Raw genomic sequence first — 26,680 nt, 5'->3', positions numbered from 1 at the left:
TATTTAGAGACTACCTCATACTGCTGCACCTTTCAGTATTTGAATTGTATATATGTTAATAAGTGCCACATTTGTTTATTTACTGTTTCCTATTTTTAAATCTGGGTACAGTGAGTCAAATTCCTTGTCAGGCAATGTTCAAACTTGACCAATAAAATCTGATTCTGACCATGATATTTCTTCCTGAACCTGGAGGTGAACCTGCCGCGGCTGCAGGAGGAGCAGTTCGTGCAGACGTCCCCGGAGCCGCCGCTGCTGGGCTGCAGCGGGGCCTCGGTGTGCGAGCCCAACCCGTGCCTGAACGCGGGCGAGTGCCAGGACCTGTTCAACACCTACAACTGCAGCTGCGCCGAGGGCTGGGCCGGCCGGCGCTGCGGCGTCCTCACCGACACCTGCGCCTCCAGCCCCTGCGTGCACGGCAACTGCAGCGTCCACGGCCTCACCTACGAGTGCAGCTGCGAGTCCGGATACACGGGCGCGGACTGCGAGGAGGAGGTGGACATGTGCGACAGACACCTGTGCGCCAACGGAGGCACCTGTCTGCAGGGCCCGGACAGGTACGCCTGCCTCTGCCCCGAGAACTACACCGGACCCTTCTGCAAGTAAGTGCTCGCTCAGTAAGCTGTTCATCATTTAGGATAGGCAAGTTTATTTGTATAGCACAATTCAACACAAGGTCATTCAAAGTGCTTTACATCAACATTAAGAGCAGCAAGACACATTTAAAGCTGCAAGATGCGATGAACAGGCCCTCGCACATGCAATTTTCACCAATAAAGGTCAAGGACTCAAAATTAAGTCCGATGACACCACACACGACTCTTTATGTCAAACCATTCAAAAGTTATGGCAGAAAGTAGGAACTATCAAATATGGACCAATCAGATGAAGACGCGGCACGCTTTTTGGCGTCTATCGTCGCCACGGTAACGCTTTTGACTGAGAAAAGTAATGCCCATCGTCGCAGGATCTAGACGCACATTTTGATGTATAACACACCGGGGTGCACGTTACGGTTCGGGTGAAGAAAATGGCCAAAGAAATGGCATAAATTGCGCCAAAATTACACGATTAATTCAAAATAGCAAACTTCCTGTTCGGTTTCGGCCATGGTGCCAAGAGACTTTTCTTTATGTTGCGACATGATACAGGTGTGTAGCGATTTTCGTGCATGTACATCAAACCGTATTGTGGGGCTTGAGGCACAAAGTTTTCTAGGGGGCGCTGTTGAGCCATTAGGCCACGCCCATTAATGCAAACCATTAAATATCACATTTTTCGCCAGGTCTGGCTTGCGTGCAAAATTTGGTGACTTTTGGGGCACGTTTAGGGGGAAAAAAAGGCCCTCCTTTCGTCGGAAAAATAAAAATAACAAGAAAAAAATAAATTCCTACAGATACAATAGGGCCTTCGCACTGTCAGTGCTCGGGCCCTAATTAAACAGTAAATAACAAATAAAATGATAAGAAAAGAGGTAAAATAATAAAAAGCACAAGTTGTTAAAAAGTAAGGGCAGTAGATACAGTAGACAATAGCAGGAGCTCCTTCAGAGGCAAGTTGTTGTCGGCTGTTAGAGATTTTTGAAGTAAAGAGGGACAAGAGATAATCACAGAAGTGAGTTGAATGGAAAGGAGGAAGATCGGAGATAAGCAGAGATAAGATTGTTAAGCAGACAAAACAAAGAGATTTGACGTTTCCTTCGCAGAGTACATTCAACTAGTAAGGCAAGGGAAGTTTATTTGTACAGCACAATTCAACACAAGGTTATTCAAAGTGCTTTACATCAACATTAAAAGCAGTAAGACACAATTAAACAATAAATAACAAATGAAATAAAATGATAAGAGGTAAAATAATAAAAAGCACAAGTTGTTAAAAAGTAAGGGCAGAAGAGTACAGCAGGTAAGTATTTAATTTGAAAGACTTTATACTTTTTTGTCTTATATTATTACTTTGCATATCTGTACTTTTTACTTACTTGTTTTTACTTTAATTGTTTGGCACTGAGCACAGGAGAGGCTCTACAATGTCGTTGTACAATGTATAATGACAAAAGACATTCAATTCAATATCACAGCTATCTTTTTTTGGTAGCTTTTTAAAACAAGACCATGAAACACTTTAGAGACATTCATCTATCAATCTAAACATTTATATCTAGCTTTTTCTGTAGTTTGCGGTTTAATTTGACTATTTTGTTATTTGTTAGATGACTTAATCTAATCTAAAGTTTATCACTAAATCTGCCTATTACCACCTGAAAAACATTGATAGAATTAAGGGATTTCTGTCTAAACAAGACATGGAAAAACGTATCCATGCATTCATTTTCAGTAGGTTGGATTATTGCCTTGCCTTCAATTCAACATCACAGCTATCTGTTTTTGGTAGCTTTTTAAAAACAAGACCATAAAACACCTTAGATACATTCATCTATCTATCTAAACATGTATGTCAAGATTTTTCTGTAATTTGCAGTTTTAAATAGACTATTTTGTTATTTGTTAAATGACCTAATGAAAGTAATAGGCAAGGCAAGTTTATCTGTATAGCACAATTCAACACAAGGTTATTCAAAGTGCTTTACATCAACATTAAAAGCAGCAAGACACAATTAAACAGTAACAAGTCAATTCAAAAGGGAAATAGAAATAATAACACAATACAATGAAATACAATAGAATAAATAAAATAATAAAAAGCACAAGTTGTTAAAAAGTAAGGGCAGTAGAGTACAGCTGGTAAGTATTTAATTAGGGCCCGAGCACTGAAAGTGCGAGGACCCTATTGTATCTGTGATGTTTATTATTATTATTATTATTATTATTATTATTCTCGCCGTAAATAAATTGCCTTTTTGGAGGCCTTAAAATGCTGGAAAACTCACCAAATTTTGCACACGCTTCCAGAGTCGCGTAAAATTACGTATTTTATGGGCGACAGGCATGGGTCCACAAGAATGGGCTCTATAGCGCCACCTATTTTATGTTTTTTGAAGAGCCCCACAATATGGTTTGACTTACAGCAATGACCTTTATGTGAGTATTATATTAGACAAAGAGCTACAAAAAAGTCTTTTGGACCCATGCTCTAAGTTACACAGGAAGTCCGGCATTTTGAACAGAAAATGTCATTTTTCATGAATTCTGATCATTTCTAGGCCTCGTACTTTAACGAACTCCTCCTAGAGATTTTATCGAATTGGCTCACAACTTGGTTTGTACAATCTAGACACATGGCCGACGCTAAATTGCGAAGCTTTTAAGTTTCTGCCAGAGGGCGTGACTGTAGTTATCCGGCGAAGTTTGAGGTCATTTTTAAGCTTCGCCATCAAACATCAATTGGCTGTAATTCAGCAATACATGATTTGATGTGGTTGAAAACGTATGTGCATGATTGTAAACTGAGCCTGAAGACATCTATGGTGGAATATTCAGGATCGGTTGTAGCGCCACCTGTTGGCACCAGGAATTGTCATGTCTTCTAGTATGCATCTGTGCTCCAAACGAGATCAGTTTCTTGATCTCAAAGTTGGTCAGATAATAGGTAAGACATTGACGATGAGTGACAGTGAAAACTGTAAGTTTGTGTCAAAGGGCGTCGCTGTCAGAGGTTGTCAAATATCGGGGTCTCGCCATGAACATAAAAGTTGTTGTAACTTAAACATAATTGGTCAGAATGAACCCAAATTCAATACATTTAATCGGGCTTGCATTCTGAACAAGTGGATATGACAATCTTGGATGAACTCCATAGCGCCACCTTTTGGTCAGGTATACATTTTTCATCAAATTATGTGCTTTAGTTGCTGTTTGGTTTATCCAATCTTAAGCAAATTGACACATTTGATTGGCAGTAGGTCCCTTGTTGACCGTGTCGCGTATCGTGGCCGTAATTTGAAAGGAATTGGCATTTTTATGTCACTCTGTATTTCTGGTAAAATATTAATTAAAAATCTGAGATTTTGTGTAAGGAAAATTAAATGGCAGTTTCAGATAGCTTACAACAGGACTAAAAAATCATACACTGGAACATATTATTTTCTGAGAACTCCGTCACTCTAAAAATTAAAAAAATTAACTAATAACATAAAAAGCTATGTCTTTGTCACAAAATGTCAAAATTGACATCCGACTTCATAGATATGTTGTTTACTATAATGAGAAAATATCTTGTGAATTTCATAAGCCTGAGTGGGACCGTTGATTTTCTATTAATATTTATGTTAAATTCACTGGATTCTTAACTCTGACTGACAGCCAAAGGAGGAGAGGAGAGAAAGGAGGGGTGCTCCCGCGGGGGACGGAGGGAAGGGTGGGGGGTGGGGGGAGGGGAGGGGGGGGCTTGTTATGCGCGCGCATCTCCCGCGGGGGGGCGGGGCATTGGAGCTGACGTTCAGCGCGGCCGCCATCTTGGATAAGGTACCGACGGCCATCTTGGAGAGGCTGGCAGAGATTTAGTTATGAAACAGGACGCTGTCACACATTAAAAATACGTACTTTTATGCTGAAAGACTTTGTATTATGCTCTTTTACAAAGACATGGTATGGAATATTGATAAATGTATAAATTAATTAATTGTATAAAGAAACAAGTTTGATTGTTCATTTGAATTTATTTGAAGGGGAGAGGGGTGTGTTGTTGTATTTATTTATATATATTTATTTATTTATTTGAGAGTGAGAGTGAACTTTGTAATATTATAAGTCCTCTTGGCTTACTATTCCTATCCATTTTTCATTGACTGTTTTTTGTTTTTTTTTATAGCAAAAGGTGCAAATAAAAATATACACCGTCGGAATTCGGAAACTGATGATTATTTCTTCATCCACTGCATCTTTCATCCACTGGTGCGTTCAGGGACAATTGGAATTTACTCAATTTGGCGAGAATTGACCATTGTGGTTTCTCCTGTTTACTGGTGTGATGAGTGATATCTAAATATTGTAATCTTTAAAGGAGCTTGAGGCTCCTTTTAAGAAATGAGACTCTCTAGCGCCACCCTTCACCACGACGGCCGTCGGGGGTACTGCAGCCAACAGTGAAGCCGGCACGGGAGAACGGGGAGAACGCGCATGCAGCGTCATGTGACGTCACATCCGCAGGACAGCGCGGGAAATTCCGGGCACAATTGCAGCACATTTTGCAGCACACTGTTCAAGGCAAAGGACAGATACGCTAGAGGGCTCATTCTTTTTGGTTTGGAACGCTTCATCTGACATTATTACTAGAAAACTTAAAACGTATACACATTTTTTTCATAAATCCTGCCTCAATCCTGCCTCATGCTCCTTTAATTACCAACTTCATCGAATTAATGTTTTTCATCTAACCTCAGTAGTGTGAGATATTGTTTCAAAGGGAAACTGCACACAAACTCAGCAGCGGTTGGTGTTGTTTTTCCTATGGGCAAGCCAGGCCTGGCGATAAATTAGATTTTTCATGGTTTGCATTAATGGGCGTGGCCTAACGGCTCAACAGCGCCCACTAGAATACTTTTCTCTGCCATAACTTTTGAATGGTTTGACATAAAGAGTCGTGGGTGGTGTCATGGGACTCGGTATTGAGTCCTTGACCATAATTGGCGAAAATTAGCCCCGCCCCTTCTTCTGATTGGTTGTCCCGATTTTCTGCTATAACTTTTGAATGGTTTGACATAGAGAGTCGTGGGTGGTGTCATCACATTCTGTATGGAGTCCTTGACTTTCATTGGCCTGAATTAGCCCCGCCCCTTCTTCTGATTGGTTGTCCCTTTTTTCTGCTATAACTTTTGAATGGTTTGACATAGGAAGTTGTGGGTGGTATCATTTTTGATATGCTTATGGGGGGCGGTGGCCGTGAGTGCGAGGGCCCGTTCATCGCTGCTTGCAGCTTTAATTTAACAGTGTTTTTTGTCCTGATTTAAAGGATCTACAGTTGGAGCAGACCTCAGGTCTACAGGAAGTTTGTTCCACCGGTGAGGAGCAGAATAACTGAACGCTGCCTCACCTTGCTTGGTTCTGGTTCTTGGGAACCACAACAAACCAGATCCAGATGAACCTCAGGGGTCTGGGAGCTTCATAGGAACTAACAGATCCAGATTGTATTTTGGTCCAGGACCATTCAGGTCTTTGTAGACCAGCAGTAAGATTTTAAACTCTATCCTTTGACTCACTGGAAGCCAGTGTAGTGATTTCATGACCGGTGTAATGTGGTCCAGTTTCCTGGGGGCTCTGGCGATAGATGCTCCTTTAGATATTTAAATGTATTTATGTGCAAAAGAAGTTAAACATAAATGTTCTTAAACCTCTCCACTGTAAAAGTCTCCACGTGCCGGCGTTTGTGAGGCGTTTGTGAGGCGTAAGCTGCGTTTCTATTCTAGTGTCGTGCAGAAAAGGCCTCTACACTACACAGAGCTTTCTGGTTCAGTTTCTCCCTCCTGTCATCTACGTTTGCCTCTGAGAGCCAGCTGGGGAACGCCTCCAACCATTTATCCCGTAAACACACAGCCTCTTGCATTTTGCCTCTTTTACACACAGTAAAACCTTTTTTTTCCTGCAAGTGTCTCGGTGAGCAAGCCACCAGCCGAGCATCCTCCCTTCACCGGGAACATCTAGGCTCCACCGTTTCCATCAAAATGACTTCTCCTTTGTTTGTCTCTCTTGTTTGTGCCTCTTTCTTCCTCGTCTCACCGTCTTCCTCTCTGTTCCTCCGCAGCGAACGCATTGAAGAAGTTCCATGGTACATCGCTGTACACAAAAATGCGTGAGTGTTTTTTTTTTTTCTTCTCCTTTCTTTTCCCTCCCTCTTCTCGCGTGTTCCCAGGTGTTTGTTTCCTGTTAGATATTCGTCTCTCAGACGTCATGTACGACGCCTCCCGTTCTTTTGTTCAACTGTGTGCAACAAAATGCCAAGAAAAGCAAATATTAACACTCATTCCGACGACGTTTGTTGTGAAATGAGCCGACCGCTTTTTCAAGTGAGTGACAGTCGCGGTTCAAAAGTGATCCCCATCATCCGTATAGAAGCTTCCCTACAGAAATGGTACACTCTCGGAAATAAGCGTGTATTTTTGTAACCATTGAAGAGTGAATCTCAAGTAGCTGATAGACAAAGCTGCTTTGCTTCATCCAAACGGAGGCTTATAGACAAATGGTTTGCTTCTTCATTGCTGCACATGTGATTTGACATCCTGCTGGTGCCGGGCGGCCAGAGGTCGTTAATCTTTTTGATCCTAGTCGCCTCCTAAGCCTCTTTGTCTCTCCTACAGGGAACAGCAGGGGGCTGGAAAAGCAGCTCCTGCCTGGTTGATTATTACTGATTGTAACAGACAAAAATCAGATCAAGTCTGCAGCACATGTGCTTCTCCACACCTCGGTAGCTACAGTAGTTCAGCGATGAGTAAGAGAGAGGAAACACGTGTATTGATTAGGGCTGGGGATCGATTTGATTCCGATATCGGTTTGTGTTAGTGTTATTAAAACTGGTGTTTGAGCTGCTGCATGAATTATATGACTGTGTAGTTGTGCAACATATGAATACTAGTATTATATTGAGATTAAACAGCAAGTATTGGCAGCTAATGATGCCGTAAGAACCAATCACCTCCCAGAATGCTGATAGAACTGCTTTCAGAAACATCGTGGGGCAGAATTATCAAACAAATCCAGGGCAGCAAACAGGCCGTATGAAATCGGTTTTATTTTTTCCCACATTCCGTTTTAATTTTTTCCATTTTTTCGGTTTTTAATTTTTGAGAATTTGGTTTTTAGCATTTTATGCAAATGTCACCCCAAGACAGTATATAAAGTAATGAAATATAGACTTTATTTATGCTATTATAACTGAAAACTTTAATTTTTTCATACTTTAAACATATTTAAAGGGAAAAACATGGCACTAGTTGTTCTGGTGTCCAACAAAACATTCCTTTTTTGGGCATAAACAGAAAAATACCAAAAGTTGTAATGTAAGGATGAAAAAAAAAATCGATCTTTAGACATACGAATCGATTTTTAGGAATTAATATGAGAATCGGAAAATCATTTTTTTTCAACACAGGCCTAGTATTGATGCTCTCTTCCCACTGACTGTTCTCCACCAGACGACCCAAGCTGCCCGTTTCTGTGTGCGGCGACGACACCAGAAACTACACCTGCTTCAACGGAGGCAACTGCACTGACCGGGACCTGACCTGCGACTGTCGGCCGGGCTTCACCGGCCACCGGTAGGAAGCAATCAAAACACGTGGACACATATCAGCCAATAAAACCAGTGCCACTTAAACATTGCGACTGAAAACATGTTTGTAGTACAAATGAAAGGATGTTCCATCACTTCCTGACAGACTTATGTGGAAAAAGAAATGATTTGATATCAACAAAGTACTCAAAAGTGGAAAAGAGAAGGATGCGTAGCATTGTGCAACATAATCATCCTCCCTTTAAACATTTGGGAAATGGAGTAACCTGATGAGCTGAGCTGCACACATGCAGCTGAAACGGTCCTGCTGAGATGATCACAGACCTTCAGGGACAAGATACAAGGTCATGCACATTTCCAAATGTCCACTGGATCTCTTTCCATCGTTGTTATCTTGGTAGATGTTCAGATCTCTCATACTGCAGTGGTTGAGCCCCGTATCACTACCCATGATGGTTTTACTGCAATAATTTTGGCAAAAGCACACATGTGACTAGAGACTCTTGTTTAGTCTCCCCATCCATCTGAGAGAAGCGTGTGCCCCTATACCTTAGAGGTGATATATGGATATCTCCTTGCATAGTGCAGTTTTAGGTTCCCGGATTCAACAGCAGACAATGTTTTTGCATGTGGATATATTATTCATAGAAATATGGCATTTCTCATGCAGCGCTGCCTGAGGGCTCGAAGGTCCTGTGCACTGTTTTCTCCCCAGACTCGACAAATCTGTTCTCAGTATCACACATTTTAGATGTGCATGGACAAGATGATGCATGAATAACACGTTAGAGATTGGATTTTCATAGGCTCTAAATAAAAAAAATGTTCAGTTATTGGCAGTTAAAATATATCGAAATAATAAGTCTAGTTTAATTTGCAATGAGAGTAAAGAGCTTGTAAAGCAGTGCTGAGGAATTGTAGCACTGCCCATGTTTAAGTAAAAAGCATTGTATCATCAGCGTAAAGATACACATTACACCCAGTTAGAGAGTTAGAAGAGCAGGCTGGGAAAAATAACTTCACAAGTAAAACTTTATACTTAACAATCAACATGGATGCATCATTCTAGTTCAGGGGTCGGCAACCCAAAATGTTGGAAGAGCCATATTGGACCAAAAACACAAAAAACAAATATGTCTGGAGCCGCAAAAAGTTAAAAGTCTTGTATCAGCCTTAGAATGAAGGCAACAGATGCTGCATGTATCTATATTAGTTATAGCTGGGGGGAGATTTTTGTTTTTCATTATGCACAGAAAAAAGACAAAATGTCGAGATTAATGTTGAAGTACAATCTGGAGAAAAAAGTTGAAAAGTTGAGAAAAAAGTCAAAATGTAGAGAAAAGTCGAAATTTCGAGATTAATGTTGAAGTACAATCTCGAGAAAAAAGTCGAAATGTTGAGAAAAAAGTCGAAATGTCGAGAAAAAAGTTGAAATGTTGAGATTAAAAAGGAAAGGAAAAAGGAAGAAAAAAAGAGAAAAAAAAAAGAGAAAAAAAATTTAAAAAAAGAAGAAAATAATAATAAAAAAAAGAAAAAGAGAAAAAAAAGAGAAAAAAGGAAAAAAAGAAAAAGAAGAAAAAAAGACATTAAAAAAAAAAAAAAAAAGCTCCAGGAGCCACTACGGCAGCGCTAAAGAGCCGCATGCGGCTCTAGAGCCGCGGGTTGCCAACCCCTGTTCTAGTTAAACATATCTGAGCGCAATCTTAATACGTCATTCGAGAAAGGATAGCACCGTGAACCGTATAAGGACTCTACAACCGCCCTGTGACGTCCGTACGTCTTCTGAAGCCTCAGTTTAAAGTCAGCCCCTAGTGGTCAGTGGATGAACTGCAGTTTTCTTCTTCTCTGGGTTTGTGTCAGACTAGCAAGCCGGATGTAGCCAGCCAGCGGTTAAAAAATAATAATATGCAACTTATAATACTGCCTTTATGACCTGACAGTTTCAGTCTCTTCTTGTCATTGTCATCTATTTTCTGTGCGTCTGCAGGTGCGAGCAGGAGCTGGACGAGTGCAGGTCCAACCCCTGTCTGAACGGAGGCTACTGCCGCAACCTCATCAACAAGTTCCACTGCGTGTGCGACATGAGCTACGCTGGAGAAACGTGCCAGACGGACGTAAGCGACATTTACTTTTACGTGGCGGTGCTGCTGTGGCAGAACCTGTTCCAGCTGCTCTCCTACCTCATCTTCAGGCTGGACGATGGGCCGGAGGTGGACTGGGGGGCAAATGACTGAGAGAGAGGAAAGAGAGAGCAGTCTGTGTGTCTTCTGGGAAGCAGATGACACTTATTTATGACAAACAAAACGTAGTAGGGATTTCTGTGGTTTTATGTCAAGAACTGGGGAAATGTTTGTGCCTTAAAATAACATTTTTCTCATCAACAGCACTTTATTAAATCCAACTTTATCAGCAGCAAATTTAAAGACAGTTTAATCAAATGTAATAATGTTTTTGAATCAGTCGATAATTATTATTTACAAAAAAAAATTAGATTAAAAAAATATACAAGACTGTCTCAGAAAATTTGAATACTGTGATTTTCTGTAATGCAAAAACAAAAATGTCATACATTCTGGATTCATTACAAATCAACTGAAATATTGCAAGCCTTTTATTATTTTAATATTGCTGATCATGGCTTACAGCTTAAGAAAACTCAAATATCCTATCTCAAAAAATTAGAATATTCTGGGAATCTTAATCTTAAACTGTAAGCCATAATCAGCAATATTAAAATAATAAAGGCTTGCAATATTTCAGTTGATTTGTATTGAATCCAGAATGTATGACATTTTTTTTTTTTTAAATTGCATTACAGAAAATAAAGAACTTTATCACAAAATTCTAATTTTCTGAGACAGTCCTGTACATTACAATTTCTCAGCTCCAACAGGCTGTAGTCCAGAAGCTAAATATCTCATATTGTGCTTCTTTTTTATTTTTAGGGTTGTTAATTTTTTTTTTTTAGCAAGTTGGATAGTTTGTACAAGTAAAAATTCAGAAAATGATATTGTTTTTGTCCCCCGTGGAGGATGCAGCACCTGAACTGCCTGAAAGTCTCGGTTTGTGGTTCAGACTTTGCTGCCCTTTAGTGACTCCTGAACTGAGACAGAGCAGCCGTCTTTGCATGCTGCCATCATTTATTATTTTTTAAAACAAATAAGTTGCCTCCTCAAAGCTGAGAGTTGAAACCGAGCTCAGCAGGCAGAAGGTGACCCACAAATTAAGACTTAGATGAATTAGAGAACGTTTGCTTAAAAAGTCACCGCAGAGTTGTTTTGTCAGTCAAATATTATCACAAAAAGGTGTAATATTGTTCAGAATTGGGGAAAAAAAACACTTTATTTTAGCATGGGGAGGAACATTATGAAACATAATGAGTTATTTATAATGTCTCCTTCTGATGACGCCCTGTCAGTCTCGTCTAAACCGGATTTCAGGAGCTCCACACGCAGGAATCTGTGAACTATGAGAAACAGTGTTGTAGCTACAAAAAGCACCTTGAGGCGCCTGGATGTCTTACTTGTTCTTGATGTGCGTTCAGAGCGGCGCGGTGACTGACTGCCGCGCGCTGTTTTGTACCAAAGAAGATGTTTTCCGTCTCTAAACCTCCTCGCCAGAGCCAAAGATATTTTGAGCGTGAATCCTCCGAGGCGCCGCTTGTGTGGAACCTCTCCACGTTCCCGGCGCCGCCGTGGTCACGCAACCATCCCACCTGTACAGTATCTCTGTCACCATAGGCTTCACGTGTGTTCTTGTTGTTTGTCTTTCAGTTCCGCATCCTGCTGGATGATCTGTGTTCAATGTTTGTCCACTTTTCCTTCATCATATTTACTCTCTGTGTCTCTGTGTCTTTATGGTCCAATAAAAGTGAATCAGCCTTGCTTTGTTCTGTCCTCTTTTAATATCTTTCAAGTCTCCTTCTCCTCCATAACAACACGTTTGTTTCATTTTCCCATTTCCATCGATTGATCCATACGTTTTTTCTGTCTTTTTCTTTTTCCAAACATCAATTTGCGTGTTTGTGTGTTTTTAAACCCGCTGAAGTCTGGTGCAAACCAGGAGGCCGTAAATAGACCCTTAATCTGTTTTAACAGGATGTAAATCCCAGAATAACACAAGTTCACACACACACACACACACACACACACTCCAGGACAGGTGGATGCCGGAAGAACAAAGATCTTGCACGACTTTTAAATTCAAACTTATAAACTAATGGTTTATATGTGTTTTGTGACCCACAAATTAAGACTTAGATGAATTAGAGAACATTTGCTTAAAAATTCACCACAGACAGAGGTGTCAAAAGTTTTCACATTCATTACTCAGGTAGAAGTATAGATACTAGAGTTTACAAATACTCCTGTAGAAGTTGAAGTATCAACTCAAGTTTTTTATTCAAGTAAAAGTATAAAAGTACTGCTTTCAAAACTACTTAAATTATAAAAGTCAAAGTAATGTAAGGGGGAAAAAAGCCATTAAGGACAAAAGTCATTGAAAATGAATGCATCTTAGTATAATGCAAATATATTAAAGAACCATATATGTGTACTATTGAGCATTAACATGTGTTTCAGAGAGCAGGAGATATGATGACTAGTTGCCTATAAGTATTGTAATGGTGCAAAAAGTCAAACTTCAGAGGCATGTTATCATTTATCCTAACCTTTATTGGAATGTACATCCAAGTTTAGTTGCAGGAATCTGAGGGAACGGATGTAAGAACAAAACTGGACAAGAACATCTGAAACAACCACAACCAAATTCACTCTTTCCGGATGGAGCAATTTAACTGGATAGTTTTTTATTAAAGGCCGAAATGAAATAGAGTAACAAGGCTGTTTTTAAAATGTAAGGACTAAAAAATACAGATAATTGTGTGAAAATGTAAGGATTAAAAGTGAAAAGTCGTCTGAAAAATAATTACTCCAGTGAAGTATAGATAACCAAAATTTCTACTTAAAGGAGCCGTCTGTAAGAAATGGACAAAACTGGTACTGCAGTCACTTTCAAAATATTGTTGAGCGGCGTGTACCCTCCCCCTCCTCCCCCCAACCAGAGGTTGCCAGGTAGGCTGCAGAATGCAGCAGGAACGTAGGCTGCCATGGCTGCCATAATTAGAGCCGAGCTGGCAACCCGGATGCCGAAACAATACTGACTTGGTGATTGGGAGATAGGTGGAGGGTGGAGCTTCAGAAACAATACTGACTTGGTGATTGGGAGATAGGTGGAGGGTGGAGCTTCAGAAACAATACTGACTTGGTGATTGGGAGATAGGTGGAGGGTGGAGCTTCAGAAACAATACTGACTTGGTGATTGGGAGATAGGTGGAGGGTGGAGCTTCAGAAACAATACTGACTTGGTGATTGGGAGATAGGTGGAGGGTGGAGCTTCAGGCCAAAACAAAAAATGACAACATAAACATCAGTTGAGGGCTGCAACTCCTCGTTTTAAACTGGAATATCCTGGCTTGAGTGCTGTTGTCAGTGACATAAGTATTTGAAATGAACATGATTTTTAAATGTCTGTTGACATATCGGGGTCATTTTATGATTCGTTTTATTATTACTCTTACATACAGCTCCTTTAAGTAAGGTAACGAAGTATTTGTACTTTGTTACTTGACACCTCTTACCACAGAGCTGTTTTTCAGTCAAATATTATCACAAAAAGGTGTACGGTGAAATAAACGTGTTTTCAGTTAAACAGAAAATAAAACCAGCTTAATATCTCACATCCCTCCTCATTTATATTTAATAATCAGTATTTATGCTGCGTAATGGGGTAGCAACACGCGGCCATCCTCCCTCTTACGCGCGTATTTCTGAAGCCTGATGTGTGCTTTTCCAGCTCAGGTAGCCCTGATGGAGGGGTAAGAGGGGCGGGAAGCAGTTTTTCAGTGTTGGCACTAATGTGGCCGTCCTCTGGGAGCGAGGAGAGTGGAGGAGAGGAAGCAGTTTGCTTTGCCAGCAAAAAAAAAAAAAAAATGAGAGAGAGGAAGAAAAAGAGAAAAGCAGCATCTGCTGCTGAAATGCAGCTTCAGCAGAGAAATGGTGGCTTCCACAGAAGTTCAGGCGGCTTCACAGAGACGTATGAGGGCAGCTTACCTGGCAGCCACACACACACACACACACACGCGGAGCAGGTGGATAGTGCTGACAGCCTCAGAGGCCTCAGACGGGTTAGTTAGACACCTCGGCGTCGGCGTCGTGACTGATGGCAGGTCCTGGCTGCGGGCGTGTCAGGCTCGTGTCAGGCTGGCTCTGACAGCCCACTGTGCTGCAGTGACAGGTAAGCACTTTCCAAGAGCCAACAAGAGGAACTTGCAGCCGAGGAGGGAGACTCTGATGTCCACGGCGCCGCGCGTGAACGCACGAGTTATTATTGTTGTTTTTCTGCCTCGGGATGGTTGTACTTTAAATTAGGAGGATGTCGGGCCATTTTGCTCAGATGGAAGGGGACGGCCTCGCCCACACACACTCAGGGGCTCAGAGACATTATGCACTGTCTTACTCTAGAGAAGATAAGATTTTCAATTAGAGGCTCAGAGGGTACATTTTATAAGACCTGGCAACCCTTTTTAAAGGGGACCTATTATGAAAAACATGTTTTTTCTTGCTTTAACATATGTAAAGTGGTCTCCCCTCAGCCTGCCAACTCAGAGAAGGAGGAAAGCAACCAAATTCTGCAGTGTCTGTACAGCCGCCCGGATGAGCCGTCCAGTGTGATGTGGATCTACGAGCCGTTCAGATTCTGCTGATTTTCGTTACGTAACCAAAATGCAAACCACGCCCACAACTATAAAAACGTGTAACTGCATGCAAGTGTCCGACTATCGCGTCGCACTGCGTGACATCGGACGCTCTCTGTCCATCTCCCTCCAGCAGCTGCCACTTTATTGAGGTTTTTGTAGTGAAATGAGGAGGAATCATAGAGATTTCATTTCAACTAACTGGATCAGCCATTCCTCATCATGACTGTTTCCTACAGCGCTTTCAACCGGCTTTCAACGCGAGCGACAGGAAGGAAATAGAAGCAGGGCGTCCGACAAATGTTCAGCTCAAAATAGCGCGCTGCGTCGCTTGCGCCCAGTTAGGACAGTCCAATAGACCAATGGCCGGAGCTTCCGCCATTTTTTCGTAGCGGTGTATCTCGTCATTCAGGCAGCCAATCAGCACAGAGCCTCATTATCATAGCCCCGCCCACTCAGAATCCTGCATAGATAATGAGGTTAGAGAATGGGAAGATAAAGACATGGCTCAAAGGCTGAATTTCGAATTTATTTAGCAAAAACAATCAAAAGCTTATTTTTAGGACAATCAAAACCTGTTTAAAATAGGTATTAGATGCCAGAATAGGTCCCCTTTAACTTATTTCCATGATTCTCATACAACAGATTATACCGTGAGAGAGTGAACACGGTGGACCCTTGACGTTTGAGAAGCTCAAGGTTTAGATATTAACGCCTGACAACTTTGTTTTCCTCTTTTTGTGTGCCTTTTACTTAACATTTTTAAAGATTTGGGTCGGGGGTGGATTGGTGGGGTCACTGTACCTCAAGATTCCAAGATTTCCTTTTCTTTTTTCTCTTCGATATGTTTTGTAAGAACACAATTTTGATACCATCTGAACCTGCACCAGCACAACCCTCAGTGGGGGGCATTTTTGTTTTTGTTATGGTTGTGATATACATTCTCAATGTAATATTGTTACTTTTATATAGAGGGAATGCACATGACATCACAGATGCGACTTTACAGCGGGTTACGCTCACTGAGTGGCAGAAAGACTGAGTAAACTTTCAGTTTGAGCAACTGGAAAACATCTAAAATGGGAAAGAGCTGTTGTGGGATTGACTGTACTCGTAGATATAGCTAGAAATTGGAGTTATCGTTTTACAGACTGCTGAAAAATTAGCTTAAAGGTATTGTGACATCATTTTTAACATGCTTTTAACACTATTAAAAGTCTTGGCCAACATCCCTCAAATGTGTCTAAAAGAGTGTAACAAGAAAAACTTCACTCTAGTTCTCCATTCCTGGCTTTTTATTACAGTGTTTTTTTGCGCCGTGAAAAACGCTTCCTTTCCCCCCTTTCCTGTCAATCATTGCGCCGCTCCTCCTCCAAACCTTTTCCAACCCAACCATACGCTCACAGCGGCGTCGGAGAGTTAAGCCGGGAGCGACAGGCGAAGCACGGAAAAGCAGCAGGGCGAACCACAGCAAACAATTATAAAAATAAAGGCATGCAAGCAGCACTGTCCCCTTATCTTAAGTCCAGTCAGTGGCCGCGGGTCTTCTTAGCAGTTTTCCTCCGGTGATTAGAACAAAACAGGCTCTAAACAGCTCCGTGTTAAGCCTCATTTATGGTTCCGCGTTAAACCGACGCAGAGCCTACGCCGTAGGGTTCAGCGTACGGTGCGCGTCGCCGCGTAACCCTACGCCGTAGGCTCTGCGTCGGTGTAACGCGGAACCATAAATCAGCCTTTATGGTGCGCTGGAGAGGAGAGGAGACAGGGAGCTGGGTGGAGGGGGCGGTGATTTAGCAGATCGTTACGTAACGATCCGCCACCAAACCACATGCGCCGTTTTTGCATAATTATGCGGAAAATCCCAGAAAGCACACAATACACTGAATGTTAAAAGTTCGTTGTTTTTTGGGTGTAATTGATGTCAAGACACCCAACAAAACACAAAAAATCAAGAAAAATGTGTTTTTCATGTCACAATCCCTTTAAGAGAGACAAATGTATCACTGCAATTCACAGAAACAACTTGACTCCAGGCACCGAAACGTGGATTGGCGGTTCCCATTTTGTATCAGGTAATGTTGGATTTTTGGGTAGCTAACGTTAAACGGTCAAATCATAAAGTTTGGTGTCCTCATCACTTTAATTTCACCAACAAATTCTGCCTTGAAGTCCAAGCGTCAAGACTTTTGTAAGCCTTCAAGCTTCGCTTCGTGTATTTCCCCGGCGTAAAAATTAAGTCCATATAAATATCAGGAAACTGGATTCGTGGCCAAATATTAATGTCCATGGACCACTGGTTCTTGGGGTAACTGTACGGGTCACTGTCAAGTCCAACTGCCTTTAATCTAAGCCCATAATCTGCTGTTATCCCGTCTTCTCCACTAGTTGCAGCCATTTTTGCTGATGTTTTGCCACTCAGTGCAAGAAAGGGGGCTGGTCCAGTGGGAAAGTGACGTCAATGCATACCCTCTAATAAAATTTGAAACAGAAATTAGGAGGATGTCTCCGTGCTGATAGCTGGGTGTAAAGTTCACCAACCTCTGAGCTTCTGAGGCCAACAAGGTGTGCTCCTGTGCCTGCTGCTGCGTAATGAAACATAATCACGCACCCGCCGCTCGTGGGGCTTTAATCCACCCCGACTCTCCCGGGACAGAGACTAATGGCAGGGATGGAGACGGCGGTTTCCAGCGCGGGTTTTTACAAGCACTTGGACATGAATCGGGCTCTTCATGTGAAGCTGCTTTAAAGAAGGAGCGCGCGTGTTTGAGCTATTTCGGACGGAAGGATTCCGGCTTTTGTTCATGTGCCTTTAAGCGCGCGTGTATTTGTTTGTTTTTTTTTATTTTTATTGAGCTTTTTACCACCCCACGCCCAACAGCATACAAACAGTAAATCATATATACATAGTTTCAAAGATTATATTCATACGCAATCGTAAATTTCTTTACATTGTTGCAGGCATTGTAGCTTATATAACTGGGCTGTTTCCCCACAACTACCTCCCCTTTAGGGCTGGGGATCGATTCAAGTGTCAAGAATCGATTCGATTCCGATTCTTAAGATTCAGAATCGATTATCAAGATTTGATCCGATTCGATTCGGATATTGATTTGGGTTAGTGTTATTAAAACTGTTTTTTGAGCTGTTGCATGAATTATATGACTGTAGTTATGCAAAATATTACTACTAGTATTATATTGAGATTAAACAGCAAGTATTGCAGCTAATGATGCTGTAAGGACCAATCAGCTCCCAGAATGCTGATAGAACTGCTTTCAGAAACATCGTGTGGGTCAGAATTACCAAACAGATCCAGGGAGGAAACAGAGACGGAGGAAATCAGTTTTATTTTTTCCCACATTCCGTTTTTATTTGTTCCATTTTCGGTCTATTTTGGTTTTTAATTTTTGAGCATTTGGTTTTTAGCATTTTTTGCAAATGTAACCCCAAGACAGTATATAAAGTAATGAAATATAGACAATTTATGCAATTATAACTGAACACTTTAATGTTTTCATACCTTTAAACATATTTAAAGGCAAAAAAATGGCACCAGTTATTCTCGTGTCCAACAAAACATTCCTTTTTTGGGGATAAACAAAAAAATAACCAAAAGTTGTAATGTAATGATGAAAAAAAAAATACATAAATAAATAAAAGAAAAAAAAATTAAAGAAAATTGATCTTTAGACATATGAATCGATTTTTAGGAATTAATATGAGAATCGATTTAGAATTGGGAAATCAAATTTTTCAACACAGGCCAACTCCCCTTACTGGCTTAGAGAATCTGTGGTATCTAAACATAGGAGAAAAGAAAATAAAGAGAAATGAAAAAGAAGGAAAAGTAAATAATATCTATAAGATATATAAAAAAAAACCTGCAAAAACCTTCTTTTCTTTCTCATTAAATGACATAAAGGGCATCAGAATGAGGAAGACTTTAGGAGGTCACTACCTCCTATCATTCCTTACAATTGCATTTCAATTTAGTGCATTTAAATAAATGTATTTTATGTACATAGTTCTACCTTTCTCAGTTGCCTTAGACAGAACCTCAACATGTTCTGCTGTGGCCCCATTAGCACGGGCAATAGAAAGTTAAGGTCAAGATGTCATACAGCATGGCAATCGCATATGTGTTTGTGTGTGTGATGCCTCACAGACGCGGTTGGCTTCCGGGCCGGTTCCAAGGGTGGAAGGTGTGATAGGAAAACAAAATAAAGAAAAGTTAATGTTCAGTGGGTGTGAGTGTTGTTGAGCCGTGATATCACCTTTGACCCCTCCTGTGCCTCCAGCTGACCGAGGAGGGCCTGACCTCCGACTACTGGCTGTCCGTGGGTCTGGGGTCCGTGGTCCTGCTGCTGCTCCTGGTCCTGGCCGCCGCCGGCCTGGTGCTGGCGCTGGGCCGGCGCGCCACGCACGGCACCTACAGCCCCAGCCGGCAGGAGAAGGACGGCTCGCGGGTGGAGATGTGGAGCATCACGCAGCCGCCGCCCATGGAGAGGCTGATATGAGCTCTGGACCTGCTCTGTGAGGCTCCTACACATCTGGAAGAGATCTGGTGACGCCATGAACAGCTGTGCAGGTGAGAGCTTCACCTAGCTGAAACACGGCGCAGGTGAAGCCGGTTACCTGGGTGTTGGTGCTGGAAGAAAACACCAACTCTGGCTGGATCAAAGTGAAAACCACGCAGGGTCACAGTCACCACGGGCATCTTATACAAACTTCCATGCAAGACAGTTGGTTTAATCAAGTTTGCATCCAGATGGCAGAATATAGATTTAAATTCAGGAAATGTTCATTTGTGTGTATTTATTTCAGGAAAAAAGCCCATCTGACTGTGTACTGAACATCACTGTGCCAAACGCTGCTGCCAGAATTGATTTATTGTCTTTTTCGGTGAATGTCTTGGCTGTTTTTCCTGCGCTGGCTCCTGACTGACAATAACGTCCTTCAGCAGGCACATTTCAGGATCAGCTGCTAGACGGGGATTTGATAGAAGAATAAACTCTTTATGCTCTGCATTTTTTTAAAGTTTTTGTGTGTAAATACTGCTTTGACTTTTCTTTTTCTCAGCTTTTTTATTTCCTTAAATCTTGAATACCCCAAGTGCTTTTTGAATAAAAAACATTTGGTTTTCATTTCTGTCACATCTGCCATATGTTTCCTTGTGAATAAAGTTAAAGTATTAAACACCAATATGCACGCTCATAAGCCAGGGTGCTCGGCGTTGCCTCCGTTCACACTAACGGATCTTCTCATCCGAGCGAGGACGCTTATTAAAGCTGACCGGGACGTCTGTGACGTCACGGTGCACCTGAGCGTGGTCGAGGGCAAAGTTATTATCGTTCACGAAAACTAATGAAATAACGAAAACTAAAATTGAAAAACCAATTTCGTTAACTGAACTAAATAAAAGCGAAAATTAAAAGGCAAAAACGATAACTAACTGAAACTATATTGCGTGTTTAGAAAACTAACTAAAAATGAGAAACTGAAATTATAGATATAATTTCCTCCGTTTTCGACCCTGTCAATATAAGCCTCTGGGTATGATTCATTTATTCCGCTCTGGCCGTTTATCTCCAACTGGCAACTACGGCAGTACAGTTTAAGATTAAGATTCCCAGAATATTCACATTTTTTGAGATAGGATATTTGAGTTTTCTTAAGCTGTAAGCCATGATCAGCAATATTAAAATAATAAAAATGTAAAGCACCATGTCTTGCAATTTTCAAATGTATATGGTGCTATAAAAATAAATAAAGTTTAAGTTTAAGTTTAAAAGGCTTGCAATATTTCAGTTGATTTGTAATGAATCCAGAATGTATGAAATTTTTGTTTTTGTAATTGCATTACAGAAAATCACAATATTTTAATTTTCTGAGACAGTCCTGTACATACTCTTACCTTTTTAAATCCCGAACCTCACAAATAACCCAACGTATGAAAAAACTAAAACTAAAACTAATAAAAACTAAACATTTTTGAAAATATAAAAACTAGCAAACCCACACTAAAAACTAATTAAAACTTACTGAATTGAAGGAGAAAAAGTCAAAACGAAATAAAACTAAACTAAAATGAAAAATTCAGAACTGTTATAACCCTGGTCAGGGGCGTGGCCACAGCTGGGAACCAGGTATATGCTCATAATCAAGTTTTACTGTTGTTTAAAACCCAAAAGAGCAACAACGACAACAGGAAAGAGTCCAGACGCGCACGAGCGTAAAACGGTATAATTTATTTTCAGTTCACAGTGCATACATCGTGTGCAGTTGTACCAAGTTACTCATGAAAAGCACATTAGATTGATCTCAGCTGTCTGAGAAAGTTACTTCTTCCACAATGACAACATGCAAGCGTGCACGCCGTCAGAAAACCAGTAAAAGGCAAAACAGCGCGTTCGTCGGCACCGGCACCCGAACCGGAGGCCGGGACACGTCTTCTGTCTCAGGGAGAAGTGTCAACATTTCTATGATGGGTGGAAGCTGCTACGTCATCAGTCACCCCCCATACTCTCCAAATGTGGAACTTAAAGGGGACCTATTATGAAAAACACGTTTTTTCTTGCTTTAACATATATGAAGTGGTCTCCCCTCAGCCTGCCAACGCAGAGAAGGAGGAAAGCAACCAAATTCTGCAGTGTCTGTACAGCCGCCCGGATGATCCATACAGTGTGATGTGGATCTACGAGCCGTTCAGATTCTGCTCCTGTAGTTACGTACTGTAACCAAAATGCAATTTACATAGGTTGGCCTCCGATGCGTGAAACCACGCCCACAACTAACTCTGGCCGGAACAACAACTAACTCCACCGGCCGGAGCTTCCACCATTTTTTTGTAGTGGTGTATTGTATGGGCAGAAATATGTGAATATGTGCCACTAGAAACTGAATTTGAATAATTTACATATTTGAATTTGAATGGATCAACTTGAATAATTGCATTAAAAAATTGAATCTGAATCACATAATTTGAATTTGTATTGTTTAATTTGAATCATTGCATTGAAAAACTGAATCTACATTCAGTTCTCACAATTCAAATTCAATTTTACTGTGCCAGACATCCGGGTCTTCCGGAGGAAGAGCAATCGAGTGCAGATACAAAGAACTCCTTTTCACGTAGCCTACTATAACCTCTATTTTCTTTCAACGATTTAAACGACCAATGGGAGCTAGATATTTTGAAACCTATTGTGTTTACTCCATTCTGTGTAAAAAGTGTAGATTTATATCTTGCCGTTTTGTAGAAAAATTTCTGCTTTGTATCTGCACTCGATTGCTCTTCCTCCGGAAGACCCGGATGTCTGGCACAGTAAAATTCAAATTCAAATATAAATTATTCAAATTCAGTTTCTAGTGGCACATATTTCTGCCCATAGTATTGCGTCATTCAGGCAGCCAATCAGCACAGAGCCTCATTATCATAGCCCCGCCCACTCAGAATCCTGTATGGATAATGAGGTTAGAGAATGGGAAGATAAAGACATGGCTCAGAGGCTGAATTTCTAATTTATTTAGCAAAAACAATCAAAAGCTTGTTTTTAAGACATTCAAGGCCTGTTTAAAATAGGTATTAGTTGCCATAATAGGTCCCCTTTAATAACTTTAACAATCTAATGTTTGCACAGTTTCTGGCTTTGAAATGCAGATCCCCCTCTCTTTGTTTTAGATTCCTCTAAATACGGGATGGGTTTACCTTTTAAATACTCATCATGTTTGCCCCCCCACTCAGTCAGGTTTACAGTAGTAACAAAAACACAGCAGAAATGTTGAAGAGGAAGCAGGGAATCGTACCGGAGACCTCCACCGCTTCATGGATGCAGGAAACACTACAACTGAGGATCAACGGGACAGATCACGTCTGCAAAACAGCTACTAATCACAGCGTACCGCACAGTCATGCACTTACGGGAGGCAGCACCGGACCAGCTGGTTCTGATCCTGGTTCTGGATCAGAACCAGCGACTGACTGGCTGCGTCTGACATCTGCTCATCTTCCCTCCTGTTTTCTCCAAAAATAAAACCTTCTACCTTTAGGTGTCCTTTCACAACGTACAACACAGGTCATAAAATATCCATGTAAAATATACTCGAGCCAGAAAAAATACACATCTATTCAGCTGAAAGTAATACAATCTGGAATCAAATACAAACTTGGCTGAGTTTGTTTGTTTTTTATTTGTTCAGTTAAGTGTTTCAAGAGTTTAAAAATAAAAAAAGAACCATCAAAGTTGACAAACTAAATAAGCAAAGCATCTACTTTACAATAAGACAGATAAACCGAGAGAAGGTCTTTTACGCGCTGAAACCACCAGCTTCTCACGTCCAGGACACGCTTTCATGTCGGTCCAGAACTTAAACTAAAGAAAAGTGTTCAGGCTTCTCCTCCGGTGGTGTCGGTTCGGCCCGGAAACATCTCTAACACGGTACCGTGATGATCCGGGCCAGTACTCTTCACTGATTAAGGCACGTCACACTTAAACACACTGACATCATCTCTAGATGCTTATTTACGTACTTTTCCCCACAAAAACTAATCTGATTTATATTATTTGTATTTAAATATAATGTAATTTTCAGAAACTGACCTCTTTTTTTTTTAAAGAATTGTAAATATTTGCATAGTACACGAGTTCGTTAAAGTGTTTTCAGTGACTGAGGTCAGTGTAGATTGTTCTTGAGTCCCCCCCCCCTCTCTTTTCTTTCTTTTTGAAATGACCAGCACTGATTCTCGGGCTTTAAGACGCATGCCAAGGACTTTATGAGCAAATCGTTAACGCAGAGCAGCACTCAAGAAGGGGAGAAATGGCTGCTATTAAACTGCCGCACCGACTGGCGTCTGGCATAAATCATAAGAACAGCCGACCATAAATGTAGTAATCCCAACACAACCCCCCCATCTCCCCTTCCCGGGGTTGTGGTGATGCAGAGAATGACAAGCAGCTCTTCCCTCCACTGAGTCTGTGCGACGGTGACGTCGGACGTCGTGTGCGTTACATCGACGAGAAGGACGCTATATTGCTTCACTACAGTACAATCATCAGGGCTGCATGGCTTTGCAGCTTGTCACTCAGGCTGGAGACGCAGAAAAAGGCAAAAAGATGAAAAGAAAAAGGTGTGGAGGGGTGTGAAATGATCTACATTTGTTTTTTCGTCGACAAATCTGATGCAAAGACCAAAACTCATTTCAAAAGTTGACATCTGAACCCTGAACCAGCCACGTTCGGGTCGTAGTACCGCGGGGTCCGTGTACTTCGCAGCCATCCGTTTTTTGTTTTGAAATGACAAAATAAAAATAGAGAAATAATCCAAAATAATCCGTTCCCCATCTTTTTTTTTGATAATAAAAAATGGAAAATGGATCGTTATCCGTTATCCGATTTCATTGATGTGTTTGGAAATCGAAATTGGGAATTAAAACAGCGAGTGGAAAACTCTTTTCTCTATTTCCTATTTGTTTCCAAGGATACTGAAAACAAGGATTGGACAAATGGGGGGATTGCACATGCGCAGTAATAAATGAAGAAAGTTGTTTCTGGTTCTTTTGTTGATCAGATTGAAAATTAACAGTTTTAGATTTTTTTAATGTTGAAACAGAAAATAAATCAAATGTGAAACGTGGGAGTGAAACATGAGTTTAATCTGTAATCTGTCTTCACTCCATCATGAAACTGCAGTGATGTTGTGACAGTCCGTTCAGCAGCAGCGTCCAATCAATAACATGTACTGAACTCTAACATACTGCCCCCCCGTTGGAAACGAATAGGAAATAGAGAAAAGAGTTGTCCACTCGCTGTTTTAATTCCCAATTTCGATTTTCAAACACATCAATGAAATCGGATAACAGATAATGGATAATGATCCGTTTTCCGTTAATTATTATCAAAACAAAGATGGGAAACAGATTATTTTGGATTATTTCTATATTTTTATTTTGTCATTTCAAAAAACGGATGGCCGCGAAGTACACGGACCGACCGCCATCCCCTCCACGTTCTCTCTCCATCTCCACGCCAAACGGCATCGGTTCGCCCAAAACTGGCCTTTGTTTCTGAGGTTGAGGGGCGAGAGTGGCCTGTGCTGATGGAGAGGGAGAGAGAGAGTCGAGGGAGGGGGGGTAAAAGGAAATGTGGCGCAGATACTGGCTCTTCAAGGTGGCTGAAGCGTCCTGAGGAACCTACGAAGAGCGTGGGGGTCGGGCTACAGTACAGACATGTCTCTTCATGCACATCCTGAAACGTGGAGTACCGTCAACACAGCAGCTTAAAGCACGTCATATATATAGATATATATATATATATTAACTACTCTATCAATCTAATAAGAAAAAATGTCCTCTGCTGCATTTTAGATTTTGTTTATAAATAAGCTGCTGTGGCGTCTGCAGATTAAGACACCAGCGTATCAAAACAAATCACCTGTCCGAATAAGGCATAGTAATCAGATTATCACAGCGAGGCTTGCGCGAGGGAACTCCTCGCTGCCGCCGTGTTTCACTCACCACAGTTTAGTACCAGGTAGTAGGAGCTGACTTTTATAAATTATAAATCCACGAGTGCAAAGTTACTTTGTGAGTTCTCGTCCCTTTCTTAATCCTTACGAAGTATCGACTGTTCCTTTAAGACAACATGTTTGGATGATCGACGATGGAAACGATTAACGGGACTGAGAACGGGCTGCGGAAGTCTCCATCTCCACCACGGAGGATGAAACCGCTCCGCCTCAACTTCCATCACATTTATTTATCTGATGTTTGCATATCTGCACGAAGGATGATTTGTTCTCCCTCGGTAATGTTTTATCGTTTCTTTCTGTCCGGATGGAGACTCGCGCACCGTTCTCAGCTCCTCGTATATTTGTGCTAACCTGTCTCGGATCATTATTTTTCCTCGTAGCTGAATGTTCAGATAAAAAACAAAAAGGTAAAAACTGCTCACAGTTTACAAGACAAAGGTTGCTGTAATAGAAGAGTAAAAACCCGCTCCGGTGCTACTCAGGACTCGTCCGCGGCTTGGCCCTGGACCTGGGGGTGACTGTTCTTGCAGAGAACCTGGGGGAGCGGCAGGTTGCTCTGCAGCACCGAGCCCAGGCAGCACATGGACTCGATCTCCTCCAGGAGGCCCTGGTCCGGCCCCGCGGCGGCCCCCGAGCCTTTACCCTGACCCAGGCAGAGGCCGAAGCCCAGCAGGCCGTCCTTGGACAGGTCCTTCTCCCAGGGGACCGGCATGGCGGCCTGGCTGTTCCTGGGCGAGCCCCCGCCGTCCTCGCCGGGCCCCCTGCTGCCCTGCCGCCGCAGGGACTTCTCCTGGAACTGCCTCACCGTCTCTTTGGACAGCACCTTCCTCCTCAAGATGCCGGTGGACGAAGTCTGGTTCTGGTTCTGGGGCGGCTCGGGGGCGCCCTGGGGGTCCGAGGAGGTCCGCGAGCGGCCGGCTGGAGTCGGGGAACACTTGGCTGCCGGAGAACTGATGGAGTGGGAGAAACCGGGAGATTGTGCCGTGGGTGCAGCTCTCCGGGACAGCGAGGGGGAGTCGCGGCTTCCCGGCCGTGACCCTGGAGGTCGGGGGTCAGGGTGCGACTGGGGGGTGTCGGCACCGCGGGGAGGGGACGGGGGTGGGACTGCTGGAGGACCTTTGGACCCCTTCAGGCTGCTCTTGTTGGGCTGCCTGCGCGGCGACGGGGGGAGATGTTTACCGTGGACGGCGCTGTCGTCCTGACCCAAGTTCCACCCAC

The 26,680-nt window shown here is 42.0% G+C and overlaps 2 protein-coding genes across 3 annotated transcripts in view; one reads left to right on the top strand and one right to left on the bottom strand.

Moving 5' to 3' along the window:
* Positions 1 to 20,040, top strand: part of crb1 (crumbs cell polarity complex component 1) — a 42,372-nt gene extending 22,332 nt beyond the window's left edge. For both annotated transcript variants that reach the window (XM_061738819.1, XM_061738818.1), the window contains 5 exons: positions 196 to 602; positions 6,697 to 6,744; positions 8,084 to 8,206; positions 10,169 to 10,295; positions 19,234 to 20,040. In XM_061738819.1, coding sequence (XP_061594803.1) covers positions 196 to 602; positions 6,697 to 6,744; positions 8,084 to 8,206; positions 10,169 to 10,295; positions 19,234 to 19,452 — 924 coding nt within the window. In that variant the 3' untranslated portion in view covers positions 19,453 to 20,040. The remainder of the gene's footprint in view (positions 1 to 195; positions 603 to 6,696; positions 6,745 to 8,083; positions 8,207 to 10,168; positions 10,296 to 19,233) is intronic.
* Positions 20,041 to 21,170: 1,130 nt separating this feature from the next.
* dennd1b (DENN/MADD domain containing 1B) overlaps positions 21,171 to 26,680 on the bottom strand; it is a 52,795-nt gene continuing 47,285 nt past the window's right edge. The window contains exon 14 of the mRNA XM_061738994.1: positions 21,171 to 26,680. This exon is cut by the window's right edge and continues 70 nt beyond it. Coding sequence (XP_061594978.1) covers positions 25,941 to 26,680 — 740 coding nt within the window. The 3' untranslated portion in view covers positions 21,171 to 25,940.

The sequence above is a fragment of the Cololabis saira genome, chromosome 13 (assembly GCF_033807715.1).
Source record: "Cololabis saira isolate AMF1-May2022 chromosome 13, fColSai1.1, whole genome shotgun sequence".
NCBI classification, from domain to species: Eukaryota; Metazoa; Chordata; class Actinopteri; order Beloniformes; family Belonidae; genus Cololabis; species Cololabis saira.
This window is presented reverse-complemented; position numbering and strand designations above follow the sequence as displayed.